At 43.8% G+C, this 18,134-nt stretch overlaps 1 protein-coding gene and 9 non-coding genes across 10 annotated transcripts; all 10 read left to right on the top strand.

The window, feature by feature from the left end:
* The first annotated feature begins 5,265 nt into the window (after positions 1–5,265).
* On the top strand, positions 5,266–5,339 carry trnai-aau (transfer RNA isoleucine (anticodon AAU)). The gene has a single exon. It is a non-coding gene; the product is annotated as a tRNA-Ile (tRNA).
* Positions 5,340–5,830: 491 nt separating this feature from the next.
* On the top strand, positions 5,831–5,904 carry trnai-aau (transfer RNA isoleucine (anticodon AAU)). Its single transcript has one exon. It is a non-coding gene; the product is annotated as a tRNA-Ile (tRNA).
* A 341-nt stretch (positions 5,905–6,245) lies between these two features.
* Positions 6,246–6,318, top strand: trnar-ucg (transfer RNA arginine (anticodon UCG)). The gene has a single exon. It is a non-coding gene; the product is annotated as a tRNA-Arg (tRNA).
* A 670-nt stretch (positions 6,319–6,988) lies between these two features.
* On the top strand, positions 6,989–7,062 carry trnai-aau (transfer RNA isoleucine (anticodon AAU)). The gene has a single exon. It is a non-coding gene; the product is annotated as a tRNA-Ile (tRNA).
* Positions 7,063–7,553: 491 nt separating this feature from the next.
* On the top strand, positions 7,554–7,627 carry trnai-aau (transfer RNA isoleucine (anticodon AAU)). Its single transcript has one exon. It is a non-coding gene; the product is annotated as a tRNA-Ile (tRNA).
* Positions 7,628–7,968: 341 nt separating this feature from the next.
* trnar-ucg (transfer RNA arginine (anticodon UCG)) lies at positions 7,969–8,041 on the top strand. Its single transcript has one exon. It is a non-coding gene; the product is annotated as a tRNA-Arg (tRNA).
* A 1,374-nt stretch (positions 8,042–9,415) lies between these two features.
* On the top strand, positions 9,416–10,024 carry LOC148101194 (uncharacterized). Its single transcript, XM_087845584.1, has 2 exons — positions 9,416–9,529; positions 9,647–10,024. Exons 1-2 carry the CDS (start codon positions 9,416–9,418, stop codon positions 10,022–10,024), a joined length of 492 nt encoding a protein of 163 aa, XP_087701710.1.
* Positions 10,025–12,875: 2,851 nt separating this feature from the next.
* trnai-aau (transfer RNA isoleucine (anticodon AAU)) lies at positions 12,876–12,949 on the top strand. The gene has a single exon. It is a non-coding gene; the product is annotated as a tRNA-Ile (tRNA).
* Positions 12,950–13,441: 492 nt separating this feature from the next.
* Positions 13,442–13,515, top strand: trnat-agu (transfer RNA threonine (anticodon AGU)). The gene has a single exon. It is a non-coding gene; the product is annotated as a tRNA-Ile (tRNA).
* A 361-nt stretch (positions 13,516–13,876) lies between these two features.
* Positions 13,877–13,949, top strand: trnar-ucg (transfer RNA arginine (anticodon UCG)). The gene has a single exon. It is a non-coding gene; the product is annotated as a tRNA-Arg (tRNA).
* Positions 13,950–18,134: the final 4,185 nt, after the last annotated feature.

The following is an 18,134-nucleotide window of genomic DNA, read 5'->3' as shown; positions in this document are numbered from 1 at the left end:
TTTATGTTCTACGTTATTACATTTTATGCCCTTAATTGTTGTAGCCTGTCTAAGTGCTGCTGCTAGAGGTTCGATAAAAATTGCAAAAAGTGAAGGGGAGAGTGGGCATCCCTGTCTGGTGCCCCTCAGGAGATAAAAGCTGGAGGATGTCTGGTCATTTGTTCTGATACAAGCTGTTGGGGAATTGTATAATATTCTTATCCAATTTATGAAAGAGTTTCCAAAACCAAATTTGTGTAAAGTTGCAAATAAAAATTTCCAGTTAACTCTGTCAAATGCTTTTTCTGCATCTAGAGATAATATTATGGTTTCAATGTTTTTATTGTATGAGTAGTCTATTAAATTAAGTAATCTACGAGTGTTTGTTGAGGAGTGCCGACCTTTTATGAAACCAGTTTGGTCAGGATGAATTAAGAGGGGGGTTATTTTCTCTAATCTCTTTGAGAGAGCTTTGCAGATTATTTTAAGGTCTACATTTATAAGGGATATTGGACGATAACTTGAGGGAAATAAAGGGTCTTTTCCTGGTTTTAGCAGGAGACTAATGTTAGGAGAATTCATATTTGGTGGTAGTCTGCCATTTTTCTTGATTTCCTGCAACATTCCATGGAATACTGGTGACAAAATTGTCCAGAATTCTTTGTAGAATTCTGCAGGAAAGCCGTCTGGACCTGGAGCTTTATTAATGGGCATACTTATCAGGGCTTCCTGGAGTTCACCTGGCGTTAGTGGCGAATCCAGTGCCATTGCTTGACTGTCTAGTAATTTTGGAAGAGTTACGTTGTCAAGAAACAAATCAATTTCATTTTTAGACGGGTTTATTTGTGGTGAATATAAAGTTTCATAGAAATCCCTAAAAATCTTGTTTATTCTTCCAGGGTCATATATTGTGTTCCCTGATAAATCTTTAGTAGCACATATAGTTGTTTTTTCTTTATTTATTTTTAACTGGTTTGCTAGAAATCGACCTGGTTTGTTACTGTGTTCAAAATTCTGCAAGCGAAGTCTTTGTACAAGGAATTGTGTTTTTCTATTAATAATTTCATTTAATTCTAGTTTTGTTTTGCATATTTTGTTCATTATTTCTTGATCTTGGTGGAACGCGTAGGCTTCTTCTAAGGATTTGATGGTTTTTTCTAATTCCTGAATATTTTTGTTTTCTTCTTTCTTTTTGTGTGATGAGAAAGAAATTATTTTACCTCTCATCACAGCTTTTCCTGCTTCCCATAGAACAGAAGCAGATGTTCCGGGAGTGTCATTAAAGTCTAAATATGAAGTCCATTCCTTTTTAAAATATTTAATAAAGTCTTCATCTTTAAGTAGTGATGTGTTAAATCTCCAGTTTTTACTTGGCGTAGTATTATTCTTGTGTATTAGTGTTAAAGATACAGGAGCATGATCGCTGACAGCTATAGGGTGAATCTCAGTGTCTGAAATGTCACTCAGCAGTGAGCTGCTGACCAAAAAATAATCCAGACGAGAGTAGGAGTGATGAACATGTGAGAAGAAAGTATATTCCTTACTGTTGGGGTGAAGGGAGCGCCATGCATCGCAAAGGCCATAGTCGCTCATATACTGTTTGATTATATTTGTGGATTGCCAATTGCGCTGAGTTCCTGTTGTGTTGAGCCTATCCATTTCTTCATTTAGTCCAAGGTTGAGGTCGCCTCCAAGAATGAGTGTGCAATCAAGGTGTTCAGAGAGTGCACTAAAAAATCCGTGGAAGAATGAGGGTTCATCAACATTTGGACCATATATACTTACAATACATAGTTTTTTGTTCAATATTGATAGTTTAATAATTAGAAATCTACCCTCTGGATCTATAACTGTATCGAGTACTGTAAAATTAACATTTTTATGTATTAAAATTGCTACTCCTCTTTGTCTAGAATTATAACAAGCTGCAAACACATTAGGAAACTCAGGTGTTTTAAGTTCGTTTAAACCTGTAACAGGTCTGTGAGTTTCTTGTAATAAAACAACATCTGCCTGTAGTTTTTTAAGCTGGTTAAATATCTTTAACCTCTTTCCTCTGGTGCCAGCCCCATTTACATTCCATGTGACAAACCTCAGCATGCCCATAATTGTGTGTGTATGTCTAATGATGTAAGCTGGGTGTTTCGTTTAGACGGGTGGAGAAAATGTGGATGAACAAAATTCTAATGAAAGTGAGAACATGTACACTGTTACATCTTTCAGAAAATGTTTTGAAATTGTGGTGCACAGTTCAGAATAAATGTTTTTCAAAAACCATTGCGTTTTTCTAGTAAATGTTTATTTCCAAAATAAATTTCTAGAAGTTCAGAACAGGAAAATTCCTGCTTTTTAGAATTAATTAGAAGATAACTCTTACGTAGTTAAACTAAAAAACTTTGAGAGTTAATATATAAACTCTTAACACCAAGTGTTAAATTATCAACTCCAGACAGATTTGGTGTTTAACACTAAATCAGAGTTAACGTACCAACACTCCAAAAAGAGTTAAATTAACACTCTCTGGTGTGGACCCATATAGACACTTTAATAGTGTTGAAATCAAATCTGACAGTGTTAATTTGGACATGCTGGATTTGCTGTGTAGACTGATATATTAAATATTCCTTTATTGGGTAAGAAAATCATACCATGTCATAACTGCTTTAAGTCATATAGAATCAGAGCCTTAAACTGGCTGACTTCTGCTAAATGGGTCAAACTGGGCAGAAAGTATACAAACACATATCATCCTTATAGAATTAGATGTAACACTATAGATCAACTTACCTCAGAATATATAAAGCATATAAACAATTACAGCATTATGATGCAACAAACACAGCAGTGCTACTAATCCAAAATACTCAAAGCTTCATAGAACTGAAACAAACATTTATTTTTAGCTCCATTCAGCTGCTGATATATACTTTAGGTTTCTGAATATTAAACTTGTTGCTGCCTTTCATAGTGTGTAACTTGAAGGCCCTGAGTACTTTCTCCCACACTGAAAACACTGGAATGATAAAACTATTCGAACATTACCTAATAAGACTGATTCAGGACAGACAAATAGTTATGCTAAACTTTTCTAGCAGTCCTTCACAAACAGGGAACAGTCTGTCTATTCTCTCCGTCTGTCAGCTGCTGCTGGCTCTTCCTCCTCCGCTTCCTCACACACTGCTGAGTTTGTCCTGGTGGATCATCAGGGGTGCAAATCCTCACAGATGATGTGCAGCAGTGGGTCCCTCAGTCTGTCCTCACTCTGGACACTTGCAGTCGTCACACATGGAAATCAAATGTGTGATAAGCTGCAGGATTCAAACACATGTGTAACTTATAAACACATGTTCATACTTTTATTACACAATCAGAGAGAAAGAAAAAGAGAGAGAGTGCAGGACAGACAGACAGGTGACAGTCTCAGGTGTATACACTGCTACAAACAGCACAAAAGAAGGAGGATTTAGTGTTTGTGTTATTACGAGTGCTAAACAAGAAGAGTTCCCAGCTGGTACAGTGGACACATGTGTGACTGCTGTGATTAAAGCATCTTTCTTTCAGCGTAACGAGTGAACCGTCAGCTCGTTCAAACACACGTTAAAGTCCGTTTGGCTCGACACCACCGAACAGAGGCAGCAATTTAACATAGCTAACATTAACAGTGCAGTGAATCCTGCTTGTGCCGTGATATTCAGGACTGCAAACCGAGCAGCATCACTGAATTTAAGCTTGTTGTGTTTGTGGATATATGACTGACTTTAATTATCCATAAAATCATCACATTCTTTGTAAGATTAAGGCCGACTATTGAACGGCGTATATTTTGAAGTAAAGGCTTTAAAACCAAGTTAGTACAAACATCACTAATGTCACATAGCTTTCCCAACATGTGGCCAACAGTAATGTTTTAATGTTCTTCATTATTAAACATTTGCGCATAAATAAGTGACATAATATTCATTACTTACTTTTGAAAGTTTACTCTTTGGCCGCTCCATTTTTTTCAGAAAAATTATCTACACCACCGCCGCGCTATGAAGTCTGGGATATGTTGGGCCATAAAGGCTACAGCGACCCATCCTTAAAATTCAGGGAAATGAAGGACGCATTTGACGGCCACATTTCGAGCAGCCTTTGAATTGGGACAGCCTTCATCGCGTCACTGTGACGTAATCGGTCTTGAAATGCAGCCTTTAAGGCTGCAGACCCTGGCTGTGACCTTCAAAAGAGACTCTACGCGTTCTCAAACGAGGCTCAAAAGGCAAGGTTAGGGAAGCCATGAACTTGGCCTTATCAGTGAGAGATCGGGCCACGTAAGGTTTATGAACTCCATTGGCAGATGATACTCTGGCTTAGTAGGTGGATCCACTGTGCATGTGGCAGGTAGGACTACGTTTTTAAGAGCGTGATACATGGGAGAAATGCTGTGGCATGCACTTATTTCAAGCAACAATCAAGCAATATCCACCAGCCACGTGACCAACCCAACACCAGCAGTTGGCTCAAACAGACTCAAACGAACGTTCATGAAAAGTGGGAACTTCTGCCAAACCACGTGGTCTAACGGATAAGGCGTCTGACTTCGGATCAGAAGATTGAGAGTTCGAATCCCTTCGTGGTTGGTTGTGAGTCCTTGAGGAGCAGGCATGCGTTCCCAGTTTGTTCGCAGCAGACCAACCTCGGATCCTTTATGTCATCCAAAATTGCTACGCTGTTGTCAATTTCATGTCCTTCAACAGAGACTACGAGTTCTCAAACGAGGCTCGAATTGCCAAGGTGGCCACTGAAGCCATAAACTTGGCCTTATCAGTGCCAGGCTCGAGTCATCTTGGCTTAGAAGCAACCATAGAAAGTCAATAACATTCCATGACCTCAAGAGACACGGGTGAAAAAATCACGACTTGGAAGCATGCTGTTGGTGGAACTCCACCTGGAAAAGATCCAGTGTGCTCTGTTTCACTGCCCGTGGAATGTGTTGGAGTTTGTTTAAAAAGCAGCCATGCCGCTATACTTGAAGCATTTTCATTAGGAAACACAGTGCTTTCGACTGTTTTCCTATTTTAGTCTACTAAAGTATGACTTTGTTAGTTTCTCGAGCCACATGTTTCATCTGTTGAACTGCATAGGTGGCTTCTGATCAGTAGGACCTTCCAAGAGTTGGCTTTCATTGGTACAGCTTGAAGTAATTTCTTGTAAACACACATTTCTCTTGTGTTCTTAACAGTTCTTCCACACTCTTTTTTGGTATATTAGTCAACAAAAGGCTCGGTTCACACACATGTTGTAGGCCGGTTGGCTCAGCTGGTCAGAGCGTGGTGCTAATAACGCCAAGGTCATGAGTTCAATCCCCATACTGGCCATTCCACCAGTCATCCAAGGTGCTGTCTCATGATAGACTGTGGATTTTATTTGGTGGGATCCAAGAAAAAAACCTCTGCCAACTTCCAAGTGAGTGATGTACGCAACTACAAATGACAGCAAACCACAAAATTCACTGACACATGAAACGCTAATGAATACATTACATGCTTAGCTACAATCTCCAAATCACTTTTCCAGCTACTTTCTGGATAAATCACTCATTTCCAAAGTCTGACACAGCATACTGCATCAAAAACTGCTGCTTTATATCACACCTATCGACCCTAACATTAAAAGACGCACACCATGTATTGTTTTGTGGCAAATTTCTTCTCAAAGCGTTTTTTGTAAGTCAACAGAAGACTTTTTTTCCCCACTATGTTGAAGTAATTTCTTGTAAACACACATTTCTCTTGTGTTCTTAACAGTTCTTCCACACTCTTTTTTGGTATATTAGTCAACAAAAGGATCGGTTTAGGCACAAGCTGTAGGCCGGTTAGCTCAGCTGGTCAGAGCGTGGTGCTAATAACGCCAAAGTCATGGGTTCAATCCCCATACTGGCCATTCCAGCAGCTGTTCAAGGTGCTGTCTCATGGTAGATTGTGTTTTTTGTTTGGTGGGATCCAAGAAAAAAACCTCTGCCAACTTCCAGGTGACAGATCGGGCCACGTAAGCTTTATGACCTCCATTGGCAGATGATACTCTGGCTTAGTGGGTGGATCCACTGTGCATGTGGCAGGTAGGACTACGTTTTTAAGAGCGTGATACATGGGAGAAATGCTGTGGCGTGCAATTATTTCAAGCAACAATCAAGCAATATCCACCAGCCACGTGACCAACCCAACACCAGCAGTTGGCTCAAACAGACTCAAACGAACGTTCATGAAAAGTGGGAACTTCTGCCAAACCACGTGGCCTAACGGATAAGGCATCTGACTTCGGATCAGAAGATTGAGGGTTCGAGTCCCTTCGTGGTTGGTTGTGAGTCCTTGAGGAGCAGGCATGTGTTCCCAGTTTGTTTTTCGCAGCAGGCCAACCTCGGGTCCTTTATGTCATCCAAAATTGCTACGCTGTTGTCAATTTCATGTCCTTCAACAGAGACTACGAGTTCTCAAACGAGGCTCGAATTGCCAGGTTGGGGACTGAAGCCATAAACTTGGCCTTATCAGTGCCAGGCTCGAGTCATCTTGGCTTAGAAGCAACCATAGAAAGTCAATAACATTCCATGACCTCAAGCGACACGGGTGAAGAAATCACGACTTGGAAGCATGCTGTTGGTGGAACTCCACCTGGAAAAGATCCAGTGTGCTCTGTTTCACTGCCCGTTGAAGGAATGTGTTGGAGTTTGTTTAAAAAACAGCCATGCCGCTATACTTGAAGCATTTTCATTAGGAAACACAGTGCTTTCAACTGTTTTCCTATTTTAGTCTACTAAAGTATGACTTTGTTAGTTTCTCCAGCCACATGTTTAATCAGTTGAACTGCATAGGTGGCTTCTGATCAGTAGGACCTTCCAAGAGTTGGCTTTCATTGGTACAGCTTGAAGTAATTTCTTGTAAACACACATTTCTCTTGTGTTCTTAACAGTTCTTCCACCCTCTTTTTGGTATATTAGTCAACAAAAGGCTCGGTTCACACACATGTTGTAGGCCGGTTGGCTCAGCTGGTCAGAGCGTAGTGCTAATAACGCCAAGGTCATGGGTTCAATCCCCATACTGGCCATTCCACCATCCATCCAAGGTGCTGTCTCATGATAGACTGTGGATTTTATTTGGTGGGATCCGAGAAAAAAACCTCTGCCAACTTCCAAGTGAGTGATGTACGCAACTACAAATGACAGCAAACCACAAAATTCACTGACACATGAAACGCTAATGAATACATTACATGCTTAGCTACAATCTCCAAATCACTTTTCCAGCTACTTTCTGGATAAATCACTCATTTCCAAAGTCTGACACAGCATACTGCATCAAAAACTGCTGCTTTATATCACACCTATCGACCCTAACATTAAAAGACGCACACCATGTATTGTTTTGTGGCAAATTTCTTCTCAAAGCGTTTTTTGTAAGTCAACAGAAGACTTTTTTTCCCCACTATGTTGAAGTAATTTCTTGTAAACACACATTTCTCTTGTGTTCTTAACAGTTCTTCCACACTCTTTTTTGGTATATTAGTCAACAAAAGGATCGGTTTAGGCACAAGCTGTAGGCCGGTTAGCTCAGCTGGTCAGAGCGTGGTGCTAATAACGCCAAAGTCATGGGTTCAATCCCCACACTGGCCATTCCAGCAGCTGTTCAAGGTGCTGTCTCATGGTAGATTGTGTTTTTTGTTTGGTGGGATCCAAGAAAAAAACCTCTGCCAACTTCCAGGTGACAGATCGGGCCACGTAAGCTTTATGACCTCCATTGGCAGATGATACTCTGGCTTAGTGGGTGGATCCACTGTGCATGTGGCAGGTAGGACTACGTTTTTAAGAGCGTGATACATGGGAGAAATGCTGTGGCATGCACTTATTTCAAGCAACAATCAAGCAATATCCACCAGCCACGTGACCAACCCAACACCAGCAGTTGGCTCAAACAGACTCAAACGAACGTTCATGAAAAGTGGGAACTTCTGCCAAACCACGTGGCCTAACGGACAAGGCGTCTGACTTCGGATCAGAAGATTGAGGGTTCGAGTCCCTTCGTGGTTGGTTGTCAGTCCTTGAGGAGCAGGCATGCGTTCCCAGTTTGTTCGCAGCAGGCCAACCTCGGATCCTTTATGTCATCCAAAATTGCTGCGCTGTTGTCAATTTCATGTCCTTCAACAGAGACTACGAGTTCTCAAACGAGGCTCGAATTGCCAGGTTGGGGACTGAAGCCATGAACTTGGCCTTATCAGTGCCAGGCTCGAGTCATCTTGGCTTAGAAGCAACCATACAAAGTCTGTGGCTGTGTCCCATTTCAGAGTATGCACGCTTGAAGTACGCATTTCAAGTGCGATTACGTCACCGCCACGCGACGACGGCTGTCCCAATTCGAAGTGTACTCCAAATGCACCGTCGATATCCCCAAATATCAAGCGTGCTCCGGTGCACGCTTCGTGGTCCCATATATCCCACAATGCATAGCGCGCGGCAGCCAGGCCAGTGCGTAATGATGTCAGCAGCTGCAGAGGAGGTTGAAACGGCGGCGGAGGACATCAACACCCGCAAATGTAAGATATGTGTGAAGGAGCGAAACAAATGCCAAGATGTAAAAGTCAATGGGAGGTTAATAGAAAATGTCAAGGTGAATCATGTGACACCTGCCCGACCCACGTAACCGTAAATGCACAGACTGACAAAGCTGTGAATCCTGTACTAGACCGAGGGCAGTATGAATAGACGTATCACCACAGTGCAATCAACTGTACTAATATGAACCTGCCTGTGCCGCAAACAGGAACGTGAACATATACCAGGCAGGAATGTAGCTGTGTACGCAGCACATTAAATATAAAATGCAAATGCATAGAATATAACATATACATATATTTGTTACAGTTATCACACCTGCCATGTCAAATATGTCAAAGGGGATATTCCAAAGCGCCCTGAGGCGACTTTTGTTGTGAGTCTGCCCCATCCAAACAAAACTGAATTGAATTGAATTAAAACAAAACATATGACAGAGAACCCAACCTAGGGCCTGATAAAGCAAATGTTCTGCCCCACTCAGTGCTGTCCCTGTCCCGCAATAAACAGTATTGCCTGACATTGCAGTGTGTATGTTCCACACAGCTGTATATGCTGAACTGACGGCAAATGGAGAAATGCCAAAACAGAAGTGCATGATGGTGGGGAATGTAATCCAATGTCACGCTGCATTACAGGGACCAAGGAGCAGACGGCAGACCTTATACGACTCCGCCGTGATAATGAGCACCTGTTCACGGGTGCGAAACACTCTGCCGCAGTGGGTTGGAGGTACAGCAACAGTATGAGGTCTACAAGTATTGAGGCACAAGGGACAGTGAACCGTCTGCCCTGTGGTCCCAAGCCAGTACATCCTGCTGTGGATGCCATAAACGGAATGACCTGATATACATGTGCTCTCATATTTCGTTTGTCAGGGAGATCGTGGAGAAGATGGACCTGGCAGGGAAAATCTCCCCTGTGCAGGCCAAACGTAAATGGGAGAACCTGAAAAGGAAATACAAGGTATGTACAGTGGTAGTGACAGATGTAACTCCACACGGAACACTGAAAAGTCACCTATGTAAACCTGCACTGTTGCTGTTGTTGCTAACTGCCACCTGTGATGTATCCTCCCCTCAGGAGTGCAAGTATCCAGCGACGGGTGAGGGTGCAAGTGGGAAGCCCACTGCCGCAACATGGCCCTGGTTTGATGCCATGGATGAGGTGCTAGGACAGAGGCCCTCCACCAGGCCACCTGTCCTAATCTCCTCCATCCAGGAGGACGCACCAGGGCCCAGTGCAGCAGTGGGCAACCCACTCTCACACCAGGAGGGGCAGGAGGATGAGGAGCCGCCTGAGGCACCGGTGGCGAAAAGGAGGAGGGACGGGGAGGATGAGCTAATTGCCCTAATAAAGGAGGACATGGCCCAGCAACGGCAAATGGAGGAACGGAGAGCCGAGAGGATGGACAGGCTGATAGGCGTCCTCGAAAAGCTGGTGCAGCAGAAAAAGGACTGAGACAGCCACTGTACATAGTTGAACTTTATTTATGCTGACACCCCAACCTTTGTTTTGTACAAACATGATTATTTCAGTGATTAGATTTCTGTTGATACAACGCAATGTACATAGTTGAACTTAATTTATGTTGTTTGTTCGAACCTTTTTTTTTTTTTCCAACCACAAAATTATTTCAGATATGTAAATAAAGACAGTGGGAACATCCCAACTGTGAGTGCATGTCTGTCACAAACTACATGACACAATTTCGGGGGGCCTGACCTATTGCACGTGCCAAATTGTGGAAATGAAAGCAGTGCAACGTATAACACAACATGATTGTGGGAAATGCACTACCCACTGCAGTCCAGGATCAACCTGAGTGTCCCAGCATGCACACACATCATCAACCAGGCCTGACATGTGCCTGAGCAGGGAGTCTTGGGCAGTGCTGCTTGGTCCGCTGGACCAGGACCACAGAGATGAGGGAGGTGCCACAGGTAAGACCCCCGGTTCATAGCCAGGTACTGAGTGGAGCATCCCACATAGGCGCCCCCAGATGTTGCTCAGGCATGCTCATTCCCACTGTCCACCTCAACATCCTCCACTTGGGTCTGCAGGGCTGGTGGAACCGACAGCTGCCATGTCACTAGATTGTAATCATGGTGGTGGGAAAAAGACATGGTGAAAACAAGCATGTTAAGACAGATCTGTCACGTGAAATCCCAGCACTGTGCAGATGCACCAATAAGGGATACTTGCCTGCTGACAATAATCGTGGTCCGGGGGTACCTCCTCCAGGGCAGACACCTCAGCAGATAGCTGGTCCCGCCAGTGTGCACCACTGACTGCCTCCACACCAGTCTCCCCCTCATCTTGGCCATCATCCTCGGGTTCCTCATCTGGGGCCACAATGTCACCAGCACCGATGCAGATGTTGTGCAGCACGGCACATGCTGTTATGACCTGCGACAGATGTTTAATCTTGTAAGTACAGTGTACATGCCAGGGTATGCACTACAGTTGCCATTATGATTGGACATACAACAATGATGCTCGTATTAGCGTGACATACATGTGGCACGAAGGTGTGGTGCACCTCCAGCGCTTGCAGGAAGATGACACGGAACCTTGTCTTCATCATTCCAAAGGCACGCTCTATGACAGAGCGTGCCCTGGAGTGATGTGCGTTAAAGCGCTGGGCTCCCACACCGTGGACTGGCCTCTTGTAGGGGGTGATGAGGGGGAGTGGATGTTGGAGACATGGGTACCCTCCATCTGCAAGGATAAAATGCCCTGGGGGAGGGTAACGGGCCTGTCGGTACAGTGGACTGTGGCGGAGGACCCTGGAGTCATGCACTGACCCCGGCCAGCCCACATGTGTATCGACAAAGCACACATACCGCCTGCAGGATTATGGACGGGTACAACTTCCTGTTCCTGTAGCACTGACCGTCAGGGCCGCTGGGGGGCTTGATGCGGACATGGCAGCAGTCAATTGCACCAGCAGCCTTCACAAAGGCCCTGTGGCCTGCCAGCTGTGCAAACCCATTGGACATGGCATCTAGGTCTTCTGGGGTCCGAGGGAGGTGGATGACCTGGTGGCGCGTGGCCACCACCACCTCTGTGACCCTGTGCACAATGCGGCGGACAGTGGAACGGGGTATTGCGAACACCCTGGACACCACCCTGTAGGCTGCTCCACTCGCCAGCCAGAAGAGGAACACAAGGGTCTCAATCGGGGCACCCCACCCATGTCTCCGTTCCTGGTTCAGTAGATTCAGCAGCGCTGTCACGGACTCCCTGCTGAGGCGGAAATCAGGCCTGGTGTCCTCATTATTGAAGTATCTGTCCAGGACTGGGACACTCAGGTTAATCCTGCAGTACAGGGGTCTGGTCTGGTGAAAGTAAATACAGGACATGACAGACATTCTTTTATTCTGGTTATTGTTCTGATTGTTGCTGTTCTTATTTTTGCAGGCAGTGGACACTGTGCTTGTGGTGACCCAACTACCAACCTCTGTATATTTTATCTTTTTGATTTTGTTGTTTACTGTATTTAATTTGTAACATATGTATACACACACACACACACACACACACACACACACACACACATGTCGCCATGTATTTATCACTGTACCTGCACGTGGGTGTCCCGTAGTCGCAACAGGATCATTCGTCTGTGACGGGTGGGTTGTTGGGGCTCTTCCATTAGCAGGGAAATGGCACACGCAAGGACGTGGTCTGTGTCCATGTTGCCGATCGGGGGAGGTGGTACGGGCAGGCACAGCTGGTGACGCAAATTCAAAGGGTAGACCGTCCCATTTCACGGGCCTCTCACTTCCGCACTTCCCGTACTTATAGTACGCACCGTCCGTAGTACGCGTAGTGTGCGTACTTCAAGCGTGCATACCCTGAATTGGGACATAGCAAATAACATTCCATGACCTCAAGCGACACGGGTGAAAAAATCACGACTTGGAAGCATGCTGTTGGTGGAACTCCACCTGGAAAAGATCCAGTGTGCTCTGTTTCATTGCCCGTTGAAGGAATGTGTTGGAGTTTGTTCAAAAAACAGCCATGCCGCTATACTTGAAGCATTTTCATTAGGAAACACAGTGCTTTCGACTGTTTTCCTATTTTAGTCTACTAAAGTATGACTTTGTTAGTTTCTCCAGCCACATGTTTCATCAGTTGAACTGCATAGGTGGCTTCTGATCAGTAGGACCTTCCAAGAGTTGGCTTTCATTGGTACAGCTTGAAGCAATTTCTTGTAAACACACATTTCTCTTGTGTTCTTAACAGTTCTTCCACCCTCTTTTTGGTATATTAGTCAACAAAAGGGTCGGTTCACACACATGTTGTAGGCCGGTTAGCTCAGATGGTCAGAGCGTGGTGCTAATAACGCCAAGGTCATGGGTTCAATCCCCATACTGGCCATTCCACCAGCCATCCAAGGTGCTGTCTCATGATATACTGTGGTTTTTGTTTGGTGGGATCCAAGAAAAAAACCTCTGCCAACTTCCAAGTGAGTGATGTACGCAACTACAAATGACAGCAAACCACAAAATTCACTGACACATGACACGCTAATGAATACATTACATGCTTAGCTACAATCTCCAAATCACTTTTCCAGCTACTTTCTGGATAAATCACTCATTTCCAAAGTCTGACACAGCATACTGCATCAAAAACTGCTGCTTTATATCACACCTATCGACCCTAACATTAAAAGACGCACACCATGTATTGTTTTGTGGCAAATTTCTTCTTAAAGCGTTTTTTGTAAGTCAACAGAAGACTTTTTTCCCCCACTATGTTGAAGTAATTTCTTGTAAACACACATTTCTCTTGTGTTCTTAACAGTTCTTCCACACTCTTTTTTGGTATATTAGACAAAAAAGGGGGTCGGTTTAGGCACAAGTTGTAGGCCGGTTAGCTCAGCTGGTCAGAGCGTGGTGCTAATAACGCCAAAGTCATGGGTTCAACCCCCATACTGGCCATTCCAGCAGCTGTTCAAGGTGCTGTCTCATGGTAGATTATGGTTTTTGTTTGGTGGGATCCAAGAAAAAAACCTCTGCCAACTTCCAGGTGACAGATCGGGCCACGTAAGCTTTATGACCTCCATTGGCAGATGATACTCTGGCTTAGTGGGTGGATCCACTGTGCATGTGGCAGGTAGGACTACGTTTTTAAGAGCGTGATACATGGGAGAAATGCTGTGGCATGCACTTATTTCAAGCAACAATCAATTATTTCAAGCAACAATCAAGCAATATCCACCAGCCACGTGACCAACCCAACACCAGCAGTTGGCTCAAACAGACTCAAATGAACGTTCATGAAAAGTGGGAACTTCTGCCAAACCACGTGGCCTAACGGACAAGGCGTCTGACTTCGGATCAGAAGATTGAGGGTTCGAGTCCCTTCGTGGTTGGTTGTGAGTCCTTGAGGAGCAGGCATGTGTTCCCAGTTTGTTCGCAGCAGGCCAACCTCGGATCCTTTATGTCATCCAATATTGATACGCTGTTGTCAATTTCATGTCCTTCAACAGAGATTACGAGTTCTCAAACGAGGCTCGAATGGCCAGGTTGGGGACTGAAGCCATGAACTTGGCCTTATCAGTGCCAGGCTCGAGTCATCTTGGCTTAGAAGCAACCATACAAAGTCAATAACATTCCATGACCTCAAGCGACACGGGTGAAAAAATCACGACTTGGAAGCATGCTGTTGGTGGAACTCCACCTGGAAAAGATCCAGTGTGCTCTGTTTCACTGCCCGTTGAAGGAATGTGTTGGTGTTTGTTTAAAAAACAGCCATGCCGCTATACTTGAAGCATTTTCATTAGGAAACACAGTGCTTTCAACTGTTTTCCTATTTTAGTCTACTAAAGTATGACTTTGTTAGTTTCTCCAGCCACATTTTTCATCAGCTGAACTGCATAGGTGGCTTCTGATCAGTAGGACCTTCCAAGAGTTGGCTTTCATTGGTACAGCTTGAAGTAATTTCTTGTAAACACACATTTCTCTTGTGTTCTTAACAGTTCTTCCACCCTCTTTTTGGTATATTAGTCAACAAAAGGGTCGGTTCACACACATGTTGTAGGCCGGTTAGCTCAGATGGTCAGAGCGTGGTGCTAATAACGCCAAGGTCATGGGTTCAATCCTACGGTGGCCCTTAGAGACAAAGCACGTACAAACTCCAAAATACTTTCAAAATCCAAAACAGTTGCAAACTCCAAAACACAAGCAAACCCCAAAACACATACAAATTCCAAAACACAACAAAAGTGCTTCAGGACGCTAGGGGCAGTGTTGAGCTTTTGTTACCTAGTAACTACACAAGCCAGGAAGTACCAATGACCGCATTTGGGCTGTGTCCCAATTCAGGGTCTGCAGCCTTAAAGGCCGCATTTTAAGGCCTATTACGTCACAGCGACATGACGAAGGCTGTCCCAATTCAAAGGCTGCTCGAAATGCAGCCCTCAAATGCGTCCTTAATTTCCCTGAATTTTAAGGATGGGTCGGTGTAGCCTTCATGGCCCAACATATCCCAGATTTCATAGCGCGGCGGTGGTGTGGAAAAAAAACGGCGGAAGCGGAGCCGCCGAAGAGTAAACTTTCAGAAGTAAGTAATGAATATTATGTCACTTATTTATGCGCAAATGTTTAATAATGAAGAACATTAAAACATTACTGTTGGCCACATGTTGGGAAAGCTATGTGACATTAGTGATGTTTGTACTAACTTGGTTTTAAAGCCTTTACTTCAAAATATATGCCGTTCAATAGTCGGCCTTAATCTTACAGAGAATCTGATGATTTTATGGATAATTAAAGTCAGTCATATATCCACAAACACAACAAGCTGAAAGTCAGTGATGCTGCTCGGTTTGCAGTCCTGAATATCACGGCACAAGCAGGATTCACTGCACTGTTAATGTTAGCTATGTTATATTGCTGCCTCTGTTCGGTGGTGTCGAGCCACACGGACTTTAACGTGTGTTTGAACAAGCTGACGGTTCACTCGTTAAGCTTTAATCACAGGAGTCACACATGTGTCCACTGTACCAGCTGGGAACTCTTCTTGTTTCGTAATAACACAAACACTGAATCCTCCTTCTCTGGTGCTGTTTTGTAGCAGTGTGTACACCTGAGACTGTCACCTGTCTGTCTGTCCTGCACTCTCTCTCTTTTTCTTTCTCTCTGATTGTGTAATAAAAGTATGAACATGTATTTATAAATTACACTTGTGTTTGAATCCTGCAGCTTATCACACATTTGATTTCCACGTGTGACGACTGCAAGTGTCCAGAGTGAGGACAGACTGAGGGACCCACTGCTGCACATCATCTGTGAGGCTTTGCACCCCTGATGATCCACCAGGACAAACTCAGCAGTGTGTGAGGAAGAGGAGGAGGAAGAGCCAGCAGCAGCTGACAGATGGAGAGAATAGACAGACTGTTCCCTGTTTGTGAAGGACTGCTAGGAAAGTTTAACATCACTAACTGTCTGTCCTGAGTCAGTCTTATTAGGTAATGTTCAAATAATGTTATCATTCCAGTGTTTTCAGTGTGGGAGAAAGTATTCAGGGCCTTCAAGTTACACACTATGAAAGGCAGCAACAAGTTTAATATTCAGAAACCTAAAGTATGTATCAGCAGCAGAATGGAGCTAAAAATAATTGTTTGTTTCAGTTCTATGAAGCTTTGAGTATTTTGGATTAGTAGCACTGCTGTGTTTGTTGCATCATATGGCTGTAATTGTTTATATTCTGAGCTAAGTTGATCTATAGTTGTAAGGAGAAAAACCTCAGGAAGGCAAAGAATCACGTGCCAGAGTTAATTCATGTACATGGACGATTTCTGTGCACGATCTGTCAACTACAGAGTCAGTGCAGAAATGCGCACCAAGCATCTGCTCAAACTTTATTATATACTGTCCTACTCACGTAACACTCATGGGTGGAGTACAAGTTCAGGAAAAAACAACTTCTTATCTGGTGATTGCATACGAGGCTGCACAGGATGCAGCCTTGCAAGACAAAGATGGACAAGTTGATTAACGATCTTGTAGTGGGTTAAAACAATACATGTCGGTGTTGTCTAAACTTGAGCAACTTCCTCATGTGATCACTTTGTTCAAGTTAAAGAATTTGCTGACACGCTATGTACAGGCATTTCTGTGCAATTCAAATAAAACTTCTTACAACATGTATTTTCAGTTAGTTCGTCATAGAATGCATTTGCTGGTTTTTATGGGCAACTTAGACACTTGTATCAGAGTCTACATCATAGTCATCAGTAAGTAACTACTTGTCTTTCACATTTTCAGTTACTACAGAATTAGTTGCACTTCATCTTCATTTAACAAATAGGAAAAGAAGTCTTCATGATCTTCATCGGTTTGTGGTACATCTGCGTATGTTGTGAGTGATAAACTTATCATCTGTGAAATTACAGCCTTTAAACAAGGTATAACACAAGTAAAGAAAAGCAAAATAAAATAAAATATAATAAAGTAAAATAAAACCAGGAAAACTCCAACGCCGATCAACAGTCTCTTTAGAATCTGAAGCCATGTTTAAAGAATGTACATTATCTGGTATGTAGGTGCAGCACATGGTGTTAAATAAGACACACAATCCTCCTTTCTCAGCCAGGATCATGTCCAGTGCTACACGATATTGCATTACAGCAATTCAGAGAGCGTCCATTTCTTGGTTATGTCCCTCGTTGACCTTGCAGGATGCATTGAGGAACAAGCCGAATCTTTTTCCAGCATGTTTTCCAGTCCCTACCCATGGGAAAAGGGCGTGAAGAACTTTCTGTCCTGTGATAGGAATACTTATGACTCTTCTACTGCAGAAAAAACCCTTCTGTGGAAAGGGTGCTGGGTCCAGTTATCTTACTGCTGTTATGATCCCAGCAGTCTTCAGAGTGTCATCGTATGCACAGTACAGTGACACAGCATTAGGTGATGTTCATAGGAAACTGCTGTCATCACCACCATAGCTTCTGGTTCCTGTGCTTTTCACAGAATCATGATGTCATCCTCGGACTCCCCCTGCGCTGTCGATGGAGCTTGGCACGCTCCCCTCATCCTTCAGGTGCCCGTCTGTTGTCCAAAATCTCCTCTGTTGGCCTCTGGAAATCCCCCTTGGCACAGCTCTCATTCCAACGCAGCTTCGTGATCCTTGCTGCGGCTCCAAAGTCTAATCTCATGATGGGCCCCAACCAGCTCGACCTTTGACCTCAACCACTGCCTGGGCTGTCAGCTATGCCTGGAATGGTTCTTGCTTCTCACTGGGCCTCTGAAGATTTCTCAGGAGATGACTGCTGCACCTGTATTTCCTTGCTAGGAGGAAAAACTTCTATTTGGAGAGCATGTCAACAATCATCAAACCACATTCTTTAGTTCAGTGAACTTCACTTATAGGCCATCAAAGCCTCATCTGAACATGGATGCACCACTTGCATAGGTTTGATACCCGTTGAATGAACTGTTAATCACACAAATCGCTGCAAAAATCATATAAAACATAGTTTAATGTTAATTCATTGTTTCATGTTAATGGACCCCTCCTCTTGACGCATGGACACTCCCATCAGTCAACTCATCAA

Source organism: Neolamprologus brichardi, chromosome 9 (assembly GCF_056152115.1).
Source record: "Neolamprologus brichardi isolate AB-2024 chromosome 9, ASM5615211v1, whole genome shotgun sequence".
Taxonomy (NCBI): Eukaryota; Metazoa; Chordata; class Actinopteri; order Cichliformes; family Cichlidae; genus Neolamprologus; species Neolamprologus brichardi.
This window is presented reverse-complemented; position numbering and strand designations above follow the sequence as displayed.